Below are 13,440 nucleotides of genomic sequence, written 5' to 3' on the forward strand. Positions count from 1 at the left end.
TCTTCAAAGCAACACTGGGTTCTCCATCGCGAGTTCTCCCAACGAAAGCTTCATATTTGCATTTTTCCGCGAAATCTCTTTTGGAAAAATTCTTTGGCAGTCGGCCCTCAATGTCCATGGAGGTTCCCCAAATCTTCCACCTTAACTTTACCATTTAGGCTGCTTCTCTGAGCGTTGTGTCAATCTTCTGCCCAATTTGGGCGGGCAAGTTAAAAAGACACATTTTCTGATTACACCTGCCCCGTGTGGAGTCTCACCACTGGGGGACACCCTCAGCCAGATGTGCATTTCAATGAGTAGAAAATGGAGCAATATTTCCATAGAATTACATTGGACCTACAGCACAACCCCAATCGAGAAAAGAGCCCCAGGTTTCTCAGCCACTCCTGGCCAGTATTTCCTCTTAATTCTGACATTCTCCTTGTGAATCTTTTTTTGCACCTTCTCAATGCCCATATGTCCTTTTCCTAACATGGGGCAACATAGTGGCACAGTGCTGCTTCACTGCGCCAAGGTTCCGGGTTCAATCTTGGCCTCAGGTGACTGTCTGTGGAGTTTGCACTTTCTCCTCGTGTCTGCACAAGTTTCCTCGGGTACTAAGGTTTCCTGCCACAGTCCAAAGATGTGCGGGTTAGATGGATTGGCCATGCAAAATTGTCCCTTAGTATCCAAATGATTAGGTGTGGTTATGGGGATAGGGTGGAGGTGTGGGCCCAGGGTAGGGTGCTCTTTCAGAGGGTCAGTGAAGACTTGATAGGTCGAATGGCCTCCTTCTGCACTATAGGAATTCTATGATTCTACGATACATGGATGAATATGACCAGTCCAACTGGTCTAGACGGGTGGTTATGCTCCACCCGAGCCTCCTACCTTTCTTTTCTCTTGCCTTATAAGCATTAAGTATAATTACTTTCTCCCTCATCTACTATATATTTTCCCCTTTAATGCATCTGTGCTAGTCACCTCGGCTGTCTACTATAAGAGCGAGTTCCACTACCTGGGTAAAGACGTCCCTCCTGAATTCCTTATTGGGTTTATCAATGCCTATTTTATATCAATGGATCCTAGTTCTGGTGTCCCTCATTATTGAAAACATTGTCATAATATACACCAGTATATCATGGTGCAGACACACACTGATGGACACACAGTGGGACCAATCAACATACACAACACCGCAGCCAATCACCAGTGAGAGCACACGCATTATAACGACAGGGGACATCAGAGTTCCCACTCATTCGAGTAGCAGCTAGCTAGGAGCACAGAGCTCACAGCCTCCAACACAGACATTCACCATGTGCTGAGTGCATCAACTGGTTAGGACAAGGCAAAGGTGTAGCGCACAATGACTTACGAGCGACGAATAGAGATGAAGTCGATGAGGCTTTATTAAGCGTGACTTGTTCCCCGCAGTTCAGCAACAGACTGGAGCTGCGGGGAGAACTCCTGGTTCTTATACTCCGCCTTCAGGGCGGAGCTAGAGATCAACAGCCAACCAGGACCCGGGATCTGTCAGCCAATGGCATCACGGCTTCACAGTCCCACATGACCCTTAATGCATACTACCACATTCACCCCTTGTTAAAAATGAACCCGGCGGGGTGGTGCTTCGCATGGTGGTAGGGGTTTACAAGGCTGGTCCTGGGAGGAAAAAAACTTTTTGCATGTCATTACAGTGCCCTACACTTTGCCCTACACTGGGCTATGTACAGGGTTTGTGAACTATTTACAATATTCGTAAGAGGAACAGAACCTTCTCGTTATAGTCCCACAACATTCTTGTGTTACACCGATGCCACGAGTCGAGCGGGCGGTCTGGTCTTCCTTGTCGATCGCCTCAGCCCCGGTGGTGGTGCAAGTGCTTGTTCCAGCGTTGTCGTCTCCGGGAGCTTTACGGTGTCTGCTTCTGCTTCACTCCTGGTCGGACATGGGAGGAGGACCGATCCTCCCGGGAAGGGGGTGGTCGCGGGGTGCGCCGGTGGCAGGGAGGGGGTGATCGGTGTCGGGGGGGTGTGCGTGTTGCCGGCGGGCGCCAGGTCTCGCAGGGAGACCGTGTCCAGTCGGCCGTCGGGGTACGCCACGTAGGCGTACTGCGGGTTCGCGTGGAGGAGGTGAACCCTCTCGACCAACGGGTCCGACTTGTGCGCCCGCACATGTTTCCGGGGCAAGATGGGTCCTGGGGCCGCCAGCCAGGTCGGCAGCGACGTTCCAGAGGAAGACAAGGAGGCGCTCATGAGGCGTTTGATTAGTGGTGGTACACAGCAGCGACCGGATGGAGTGGAGAGCGTCCGGGAGGACCTCCTGCCACCGTGAAACTGGGAGATCCCTGGACCGTAGGGCCAGTAGGACGGTCTTCCAGACCGTGCCGTTCTCCCTCTCTACTTGCCCGTTCCCCCGGGGGTTGTAGCTGGTCGTCCTGCTCGAGGCTATACCCTTGCTGAGCAGGAACTGACGCAGCTCGTCACTCATGAAGAAGGACCCCCTGTCGCTATGGATATATGCGGGGCAACCGAACAGTGTGAATATGGTGCTAAGGGCTTTAATAACTGTGGCCGCTGTCATGTCGGGGCAGGGGATGGCGAAAGGGAAACGAGAGTACTCGTCCACCACGTTCAGGAAGTATGTGTTGCGGTCGGTGGAGGGAAGGGGCCCTTTGAAATCCAGACTGAGGCGTTCAAAGGGACGGGAAGCCTTGATCAGGTGTGCTCTATCCGGCCTGAAAAAGTGCGGTTTGCACTCAGCGCAGATGTGGCAGTTCCTGGTGACTGTACGGACCTCCTCCACAGAGCAGGGGAGGTTGCGGGACTTTATAAAATGGTAGAACCGAGTGACCCCCGGGTGGCAGAGGTCCTCGTGGAGGGTTTGGAGACGGTTTATTTGTGCGTTGGCACATGTGCCGCGGGATAGGGCATCAGACGGCTCGTTCAGCTTTCCGGGACGGTACAAGATCTCGTAGTTGAAGGTGGAGAGCTCGATCCTCCACCTTAAGATCTTGTCATTTTAAATTTTGCCCCGCTGTGCATTATCGAACATGAAAGCTACCGACCGTTGGTCAGTGAGGAGAGTGAATCTCCTGCCGGCCAGGTAATGCCTCCAATGTCGCACAGCTTCCACTATGGCTTGGGCTTCCTTTTCCACTGAGGAGTGGCGGATTTCTGAGGCGTGGAGGGTTCGGGAGAGAAAGGCCACGGGTCTGCCCGCTTGGTTAAGGGTGGCCGCCAGAACTACGTCGGAGGCGTCGCTCTCGACTTGGAAGGGGAGGGACTCGTCGATGGCGCGCATCGTGGCCTTTGCAATATCCGCTTTGATGCGGCTGAAGGCCTGGCGAGCCTCTGTCGACAGGGGGAAGGTAGTGGTCTGTATTAGGGGTAGTTGTCTCCGTACTGGGGGACCCACTGGGCGGAATATGAAAAGAACCCCAGGCAGCGTTTCAGGGCTTTGGAGCAGTGGGGGAGGGGAAATTCCATGAGGGGGCGCATGCGTTCGGGGTCGGGGCCTATTATCCCATTGCGCACTACATATCCCAAGATGGCTAGCCGGTTTGTGCTAAGCACGCACTTGTCCTCGTTGTATGTGAGGTTCAATGCTTTAGCGGTCTGGAGGAATTTTTGGAGGTTGGCGTCGTGGTCCTGCTGATCGTGGCCGCAGATGGTTACGTTGTCGAGATACGGGAACGTGGCCTGCAACCCGTGTTGATCAACCATTCGGTCCATCTCTCGTTGGAAGACCGAGACCCCGTTTGTGACGCCAAATGGGACCCTTAGGAAGTGGTATAGTCGCCCGTCTGCCTCGAAGGCTGTGTACTTGCGGTCACTTGGGCGGATGGGGAGCTGGTGGTAGGCGGACTTGAGGTCCACGGTGGAGAAGACCTTATATTGGGCAATCCGATTGACCATGTCGGATATGCGGGGGAGAGGGTACGCATCTAGCTGTGTGTACCTGTTGATGGTCTGGCTATAATCTATGACCATCCTTTGCTTCTCCCCTGTCTTCACTACTACCACCTGTGCTCTCCAGGGACTATTGCTGGCCTGGATTATGCCTTCCTTCAGCAACCGCTGGACTTCGGACCGAATAAATGTCCGGTCCTGGGCGCTGTACCGTCTGCTCCTAGTGGCGACGGGTTTGCAATCCGGGGTGAGGTTTGCAAACAAGGATGGGAGTTCAACTTTGAGGGTTGCGAGGCCGCAGATAGTGAGTGGGGGTATTGGGCCGCCGAATTGGAATGTTAGGCTCTGCAGGTTGCACTGGAAGTCTAATCCCAGTAATGTGGGCGTGCAGAGTTGGGGAAGGACGTAGAGCCTGTAGTTTTTAAACTCCCTCCCTTGCACCGTTAGGGTCACTATGCAGAACCCTTTGATCTGTACGGAGTGGGATCCTGCAGCTACGGAAATCTTTTGCATACTTGGGCGGATGGTCAAGAAACAGCGTCTTACCGTGTCGGGGTGGATGAAGCTTTCGGTGCTCCCGGAGTCGATCAGGCATGGTGTCTCGTGTCCGTTGATCAGCACCGTTGTTGTCGTCGTCTGGAGCGTCCGGGGCCGTGCTTGGTCCAGCGTCACCGAGGCCAGATGTGGTCGCAGTGTCTCAGCGTCTTCTTCGAACCCCGTGGAGCCGTCGATGCTGGGGTCCTTTGTTGTCGTCCAAGATGGCGGCGGGGTGGACAAAATGGCCGCCCCCATGCATCGCACATGGCTGGGGGGTCCCAAGATGGTGGCGGGGGTGGACAAAATGGCCACCCCCATGCATCGCACATGGCTGGGGGTCACAAGATGGCGGCGCCCATCCTCCCCTCGTGGTGGCCGGGACCCAAAATGGCAGCGCCTGCGGGTCGCACATGGGGCGCTGGGGGGGTTGGGGAGCGTTTGGGATGCGCTGGACTCTTTCTTCTCCGGGGACAGCGGCGACCCCCCGGGACCGGCACACAGCCGCAAAATGGCCCTTTTTGCCGCAGCTCTTGCAAATCGCTGCGCGGGCCGGGCAGCGCTGCCGGGGGTGTTTTGCCTGCCCGCAGAAATAGCAGCGGGCCCCCCCGGGATGACCTGGCGTCTGAACCGCGCAAGCCTGTGAAGGGGGGGGGGGGGTTTGTCACGACGGGGGTCCACGGAGCCCAAGGGGCTGCCGCGCGGTTGGGGCCGTACGCGCGGGCGTTTTGCGCGGCCACATCTAGGGAAGCTGCAAGGGCCCATGCCTCTGAGAGTCCTAGCGACTCTTTTTCTAACAGTCTTTGGCGGATTTGGGGAGAGTTCATACCTGCCACAAACGCATCGCGAATTAACATGTCCATGTGTTCAGCCGTGTTTACCGGCGGGCAGCTGCAGGCCCGTCCCAAAATTAGCAGCGCGGCATAGAATTCATCTAGCGATTCTCCGGGACTTTGCCGTCTCGTTGCGAGTTGGTAGCGTGCGTAGACCTGGTTCACTGGGCGAACGTAGACGCTCTTTAGTGCTGTGAACGTCGTCTGGAAATCCTCTGCGTCTTCTATGAGAGGGTAAATTTCCGGGCTTACCCTCGAATGCAGGACCTGCAGTTTCTGGTCTTCTGTGATCCAGCCGGGGGCCGTTCGGAGGTAGCCTTCGAAACAAGCTTGCCAGTGTTTAAAAACTGCTGCTGAGTTCACTGCGTGGGGGCTGATCCGCAGGCATTCCGGGGCGATCCTGAGCTCCATAGTCCTTTAAGCACGCTTAATAAATTGTAGCGCACAATGACTTACGAGAGACGAATAGAGATGAAGTCGATGAGGCTTTATTAAGCGTGACTTGTTCCCCGCAGTTCAGCAACAGACTGGAGCTGTGGGGAGAACTCCTGGTTCTTATACTCCGCCTTCAGGGCGGAGCTAGAGATCAACAGCCAACCAGGACCCGGGATCTGTCAGCCAATGGCATCACGGCTTCACAGTCCCACATGACCCCTAATGCATACTACCACAAAAGGTCTTTAGTTAAAGCTGGTATCGTATTTACCCACAGTTCAAGTATGTTTAAATAGTTAACCTTTGAATAAAATAGTGTTGCACTACTTCAAGTGTTGGAGACCTGTATGTGATCCAGAACATCCAACACATCAAACATCGATAAATCTACCTTACCAAACCTTTTTATTATTTTAAAGGCCTGGACTAGATTGCACTTTAGCCTTCTTAAAAGTTCCAGTTTGTTCAAACTTTATGATAGGTATATAGAAGGGAGTAATGGCATGTCACTGGGCTAGTAATTGAGAGGCCCGGGCTAATTCCCTGAGGCCATGGCTTCAAATCCCACCACAGCAGCTGGTGGAATTTAAATTCAATTAATGACTCTGGAATTGAAAACTAGTTGTGACCATGACATCGTCAACAATTGTTGTAAATTTTCATCTGGTTCACTGATGCCATTTAGGGAAGGATATCTGTCATCTTTACCCGATCTGACCTACATGTGACTCGAGGCCAGCCTTGTCCAACCGGCAGTCCATGGGATGGACTGTGGCCCCCGAAGCCATTCAAGGTGGCCCCTGGAGCCAGTTTTCAAAATGTCGGTCAGACAGGTTAGTCAAGTGGAAGATTCTGCAAGGAGCTGCTTCTCCAATCACAGGCCTTTTCTCTCCCACATTTGCTGCTTATGCGCTCTTGAGCCTATCGGCAGCAAATATGGGAGAGAAACACTCTGTGATTGGAGGAGCAGCAAACAGCTGTTGAGGCGAGTTTGATGGGGGAAGGAGGTTTTCTTTTGGTTGGTGGGGAACAGGTCGGTGCGTGTTTGGGAGTGTGTGTTTGGGAGTGAGCGCATGTTTGGAAAGGAGGGAGTTTCTGTTTGGGAGTGGGTGAGTGAGTGAGCGTTTGGGAGTGAGTGAGAGTGTGTTTGGGAGTACGTGAGTGTGTGTGTTTGGGAATGAGTGAGTGAGTGTGTGTTTGGGGGTGCGTGAGTGAGTGTGTGTTTGGGAGTGAGTGAGTGAGTGAGTGTTTGGGAATGAATGAGTGCATGTTTGGGAGTGCATGAGTGAGTGCGTGTTTGGAAGTGGGTGAGTGAGTGTTTGGGAATGAATGAGTGCGTGTCTGGGAGTGCGTGAGTGATTGTGTGTTTGGGAGTGAGTGAGTACGTGTCTGGGAGCGCGTGAGTGATTGTGTGTTTGGGAGTGAGTGAGTGCGTGTTTGGGTGTGCATGAGTGCGTGCGTGTTTGGGAGTGAGTGATTGAGTGCGTGTTTGGGTGTGTATGAGTGAGTGCTTGTTTCTGTGTGAGTGAGAGTGCGTGTTTGGGTGTGCATGAGTGAGTGCTTGTTTGGGAGTGAGTGAGTGAGTGCGTGTTTGGGTGTGCATGAGTGAGTGCGTGTTTGGGAGTGAGTGAGTGCGTGTTTGGGTGTGCATGAGTGAGTGCTTGGGTGTGAGTGAGTGTTTGGGTGTGCATGAGTGAGTGCTTGTTTGGGAGATAGTGAGTGAGTGCGTGTTTGGGTGTGCATGAGTGAGTGCGTGTTTGGGAGTGAGTGTTTGGGAATGAATGAGTGCATGTCTGGGAGTCCGTGAGTGAGTGCGTGTTTGGGAGTGAGTGCGTGTTTGGGAGTGAGTGAGCGAATGCGTGTTTGGGAGTGAGTGAGCGAGTGCATGTTTGCGTGTGAGTGAGTGTTTGAGAGTAGGTGAATGAGTGCATGTTTGGGAGTGAGCGAGCGTGTGGTTGGGAGTGAGTGAGTGAGGGTGTGTTTAAGGGTAAGTGAGTGCATGTTTGGAAGTGGATGAGTGTGTGTTTGGGAGTGAGTGCATGTTTGGGAGTGGGTGAGTAGGCGTGTGTGTGTGTGTCTATCTTACTCTTAATTCTACATATCTCACTCAGTCTCATCAACACTTAACTCATACCCACTCACAGTGGGTGTGGATGAGTGAGTGAGCACCCTGAGAATGAAAGTGAGCCCGGCACGTTAACCCTCTCACACTCATTTTCATTCATTACTCTTTTTATTTAAACAGTTTATTTTTGTGACATTGCTTTATTTTTGCTTGGCAATTGTTTCTTTCCTTAATAACTCACATTTTAAAAACATTCTGTTTAGTTTTGTGCCAATACTTTATCTGAAATTTCTCACAGGCCCCTTGAGAAAAGAAATGAAAATGTGGCCCGTCACAAGTGAAAAGGTTGGACAAGCCTGCTCTCTGTCCACAGCAATGTGCCCTCCAAAACAGCTCTGACTAGTCACCCATTTGAAGAATAATTCATGGGATACTGACAATTGTCAGCAATGCCCATATGTGATTGGAGCCTGGCATTATCCTTCTGCATTCTTAATGCACCTTTGACATATATAATATCCAGATCCTTTTTGAAGACCAGAATTGTTCCTAATATTCCAAGTCTAGTTTAACCAAGGTTCTATACAAGTTTGAATTTCCTGACACTGCGTCTCTGGGGAAAGCGATTGGAAAATATAACCTCAGATTTATATGTCAATCAAATACAAATCTTGCCATTTTATAAAACCTTTCTCATTTTAAAATTAGTTATAATAAGAATATAAAATGTGTCCCATTATTTACCTTGATAAATAACATGATCTTCAGCAGAAGATTCGGGCGAACCTTTCACAGTGATAAAGCTCCAAGGGTGCCTTTGAATTTAAAAAGAAAGACTTGCATTTATATAGCACCTTTTGTAACCGCAGAATGTCCCAAAGGGCTTTACAGCCAGTGAAGTATTTCTGAAGTGTTGATTTGTTGTAATGTAGGAAACGGGGCAGTCAATTTTCACAAAGCAATCTCCCATAAGCAGGAATATGATAATATGATTGAGTTATGAATATTGGCCAGGACACCAGGAATAACTCTCCTGTTTGTCTTCAAAATAGTGTCCTGGGATCTTCCCCATCTACCTGAGAGCAGACAGGGCCTCAGTTCAACATTTCATCTGAAAGACAGTGTGGCACTCCCTCTGTGCTGCACTGGAGTGTTAGCCAAGATTGTGTGTTGAAGTCTCCACAGTGGAGCATAAACCCAGAATCTTCTGACTCCGAGTTGAAAGTGCCCCAGAGGGCAACAGCTGAAACTTAAATTGAAAGATCTTGGGCATGATTTAACGGGAAAATACAGAGTCCCGTTTTGGGCACGTTTAGCGGGATGTTTCTGAATGCCTGCAGCACTGAGAACGATTCTCGCTCGAGCACAGTGCGGCCAGTGAATCCCAGGCTACTCGTGGGTTTCCCGGCAGCATTCACGCCTCGCAGGATACACCCAAAACCCGCGAGGCATCGGAGTCTGAATTACCCCCAAAAGGGGAGAGACTAAACGGTGCGCACCAAACTTACCCAGGGTCTGCCGACTTCAACAGCGAGGCCACAGCCGGGCGCTGTTCCGCACCGTTCAGGTCTGGTCCACACAAACGTGGACCTGGCAGAACGGCACCGGGGGGGGTCTCCTGGTCTATCGGAGACCCCTGGGTGGCCACAGTCAGTGCAGGGTGGCCCCTGAGGGTGGCCCCAGGCCCTCCCTCTTAAACGCACTGCCAAGGTGACCAGGTGGTACTGCCAAGCTGGCAGAAGCACTGCTCGAGTGCCAAGGTGGCAGTGCAAGGGTGCCTCGGTACTGGATGGCACTGCCAAAGGTCAGCGGCTGAGGGGGGACATGCCCATGAAAGGAGGGCGGAGGGGGGGTATGAAGGGTGGCGGTGTGCATGGCAGGTAAGTACGGCCTCTGGGAGGTTGGGGGAGTGTTGGGTGGGGGTCCTGGAAGGGGGGGCCTGTAAGGGGTGTGGGGGGAGCTGAAGATGGGAGATCCCCAGGAACCCCATATCAGGGTGTCCTCATTTGGGGAGGTGTGGCGTAATGCCCATGTGTGTGGAGGGTGACATTGCCAATGGGTGAGAGGTGCGGGCAACCCACAAGTTCACTTAGGACTCGATCGAACAGTGTAGTAGCGAGCTGCATTTTGGGCTCAGCTTGGCTGATGATAGCCAGGAGACCCTGCTCCCGGGATCTACCCGGCTCAGCGCGTCTCGCGAGATACAACACGATCTTGGGACACATTGTGATGAAATCTGGATCTCGCACAGTGAGGGTGAGGTCCAGATCGTGACATCTCGTGAGATCTCGTTAGATTTCGGGAGACGTCCCAAGCATCGCGAGGACCGCCTTGTCGTGTCCAGGGTCGGGCGCGATGAGGCCTTCGATCGGGTCCCTTGTTGTTAAGGCAGACTTTCGGTGGGGACAGGCAAAACCTTGCTTAAGAATAAGTGATGAAAATGAACACTCTGAAACATCGGAAACCAAACTTCCCAAATAGACCTTCAAAATAAAAAATTATATAGGGACTAGAACCAAATATTAACTTGAATTTTTATTCCAATTCTGAAACAGCTTCTGATTCTAGAAAAATAATCAACCAATAAAACGTAACTTTGTCCGATTAGTGAAAAGGTCTTTGGTCAGGGCAGGTTCTCTCTGATGGCTGTTTCCAGTCTGGTGCATTATTTCTCTGACCGCCCCATTGAATGGGGGCTATCGGATTATGTTAATTAAATTATTAAACCTTACCGATCAAGACCCTGGGCGGGATTCTCCGACCCCCCTGCCGGGCCGGAGAATCGCCGGGGGGGGGGCGGCGTGAATCCCGTCCCGCCGCCCCGATGCTGGCTGCCGGATCCTCCGGCGCCGGTTTTTCAGCAGGGGCGGGAATCACGCCGCACTGGTCGGGGGCCGTCGGCAGGGGCCCCTCCGGCGATTCTCCGCCCCGCGATGGGCTGAGTGGCCGCCCGTTTTCGGCGGGTCCGTACCGGCGGGACCTGGTTCTGCAGGCGGCGCGGGGGGATCTGGCCCCAGGGGGTGGCCCACCGATCCGTGGGCGTGCCTGTGCCGTGGGGGCACTCTTTCCCTCCGCACCAGCCGCTGTAACGGTCCGCCATGGCCGGTGTGGAGACGGGCCCCCTGCGCAGTGGCTGGGGTCACAGCAGCACACGCTGACGCTCCCGCGCATGTGCCAACCCGCTCCGGCCAGTGGAGGCCCTTCGGCGCCGGTTGGCGTGGCGCCAAGCCCTTCGCCACCGGTTAGTGCGGCGCCAAGCCCTTCGGCGCCAGCCTAGCCCCTGAAGGTGCGGAGGATTCCGCACCTTCCGGGCGGCCTGATGGCGGAGTGGTTCACGCCACTCCTCGGTGCCGGTATGGCCGGTTAGGGGAGAATCCCGGCCCCTGTGTCAGATCACCTCCCATCAACAGATTACTTTAATTCTCTGATGATGTGATCATACAGAACTTGCTGTCCATTTGCACTGCATCTATGCATTGGTGAAACTGGGCAATGTGAAGTGACGCTGTGCGTTAAGCTCCACACTGCACACTGAGCAAGTTCCATTAACACCGACACAGAGGTACAGGCATTGACATTGCACATTACACATCACCCTGCACAACCACATGCAGTCTCAAGTGTAACATGTAGTAATGACCGGGATACAAAATGCTTTTCCTCAATTTTCACAGGAGTTGGGATATCGAGATGGGAGATGAACAGAAATGCATGTAGAACTGTTAACAGAACTTCATCTTCAAAGGGAAATTAAACTAATTAGGTTACACAAATTTAAGGTCGACAGATCTTAACATTTCAGATGTCCCTAAGTGATCTGGGTTTTTATTCACGGATGATACAAAACTAAGGGGAAAATAAGAAATTGGAGTGGTACAAAGAAGCCAAGCGAATTCAAAAGTACCTGAACAATATTTGCATGTGGTCAGAACTATTAGAAGATAAAATTTAATACAAGTATATGTGAAAGGAAGTCCAAGGCAGTTGGATAGGAGGATGTGGCGATCTTGGGTTTCTATTGAAGGGTGAGCTGGATTGGCTAAATGGCCTCTGGCTGAGATTGATGTTTTCAAAATGTATTCTTTCACAGCATGTGGGTATCACTGGCTAGGCCAGCATTGTGGTGCCAATCTCTAATTACCCTTGAGAAGGTGGTGGTGAGCTGCCCTCTTGAAGTCCAGGCAGTCCACGTGGTGTAGGTACACCCACAGTGCAGTTAGGGAGGGAGTTCCGTGTTTTGATCCAGTGACAGTGAAGTAATAGTGACATAGATCCAAGGCATGGGGCGAAGTAGTTAGCAGTTCTGCCTCACAACGCTAGTGACCCGGGTTCATTTCCGAACTTGGTTGACAGTCTGTGTGGAGTTTGCACTTTCGTGTGTGCGTGGGTTTCCTCTGGTTGCTCCAGTTTCCTCCCACAGTCCAAAGATGTGCAGGTTAGGTGAATTGGCCATGCTAAATTGCCCCTTAGTATCCAACATTTTATATGGGGTTATGGGAATAAGGCGGGGGTGTGGGTCTGAGTAGGGTGCTCTTTCACAAGGTCGGTGCAGACTCGATGGGCAAAATGGCCTCCTTCTGCACTATAGGGATTCTATGAGTTCAGAAATTATTACAGCTACCATATTATATCCCATTCCAAAGACTGTCCCAAATAGCAAAAGAAGCCAGGCTTTTGTGAGAGGAAAATATACTAAATTAGATTGGATTGACTCCAATAAATAAATTCTATTTTTAATCCACTGCCCATTGATGCTTTGCTGTTGAGGCCTTCTTGCCAACTTTCCATGATAATTAAAGCAGGATTAAGATTATGACCACTTGGAAAATGGGGGGAGTTGATGGCCTACAATGTGGATGTGGAGCAGTGATTGAGAAGCACACCAAGCCAGAGCTCCCTGCTTGGCAGCAAGAAAGAAGCGGTCTGTCAAATGTGATCAACTCAAGGGATTAAAGTTCACCAGGTAGTCCACTTAATTTTATGATTAGGATCCTTTCTTTCAAAAAAAAATGTACATTTTAAAAGGTTTTACCTGAATCCAAGATGTCTGAAATACTTGCTCCCGAGCTTTGACAGTGCATTCTTGGCAAAGTCATCCAGCTTGGCTGACCCCTCGTCATTCACAGCCACTGAAATTATCAGGCCTTCCTTAACTCTGTCCAAGTACTCAGCAAGACGTTTACTTTCATCTTCGCTTTTATAGGTGTCAAATCTGTGAATTTGTTTTTAAACAATAGAGGTACTTAATTGAGGTATTAAAGTCATCAATCACCTTGAAAGCAGTCAAGAACAGCACATGCAGAACTCAAATCCAACCAGAAGCCTGTCAGAGTAGCGAGTGCAAGCATGACAAACAGATACATATCAAAGCCGTGCATCATGGGAGCAGCAGCTGTTTCAGACTCTTTCCAACATTGCAGTGGATCGTGTTGTATATTTTATATTCCTCGGAGCTACGCAGAGATGCACTAGTTTGTATGTGTGTAACAGGTTTCATTCGCAGTGCTAAGATGTCTACTTCATGCTTTAGCTCTGGCTTCCAGCTCTGCTCCAATTTGTGTACTTTCTTCTGAGTCCACACCCAGACTTAACTAATCAAGCACAGTGAGCATCAATAGTAAACAGACTCACAGAACAATTGAACACTACAGATGAGATGGTCAATCTGGGCTAAAAATGG

The 13,440-nt window shown here is 51.3% G+C and overlaps 1 protein-coding gene across 3 annotated transcripts in view; it reads right to left on the reverse strand.

Annotated features, from left to right (window-relative positions):
• cemip (cell migration inducing hyaluronidase 1) overlaps positions 1-13,440 on the reverse strand; it is a 319,445-nt gene that overhangs the window by 149,406 nt on the left and 156,599 nt on the right. For all 3 annotated transcript variants that reach the window (XM_072468761.1, XM_072468760.1, XM_072468759.1), the window contains exons 6-7: positions 12,793-12,972; positions 8,505-8,575 (exon numbers count right to left, since the gene is read on the reverse strand). In XM_072468761.1, the coding sequence (XP_072324862.1) occupies positions 8,505-8,575; positions 12,793-12,972 (251 nt within the window). The remainder of the gene's footprint in view (positions 1-8,504; positions 8,576-12,792; positions 12,973-13,440) is intronic.

This window comes from Scyliorhinus torazame, chromosome 12 (assembly GCF_047496885.1).
Source record: "Scyliorhinus torazame isolate Kashiwa2021f chromosome 12, sScyTor2.1, whole genome shotgun sequence".
NCBI classification, from domain to species: domain Eukaryota; kingdom Metazoa; phylum Chordata; class Chondrichthyes; order Carcharhiniformes; family Scyliorhinidae; genus Scyliorhinus; species Scyliorhinus torazame.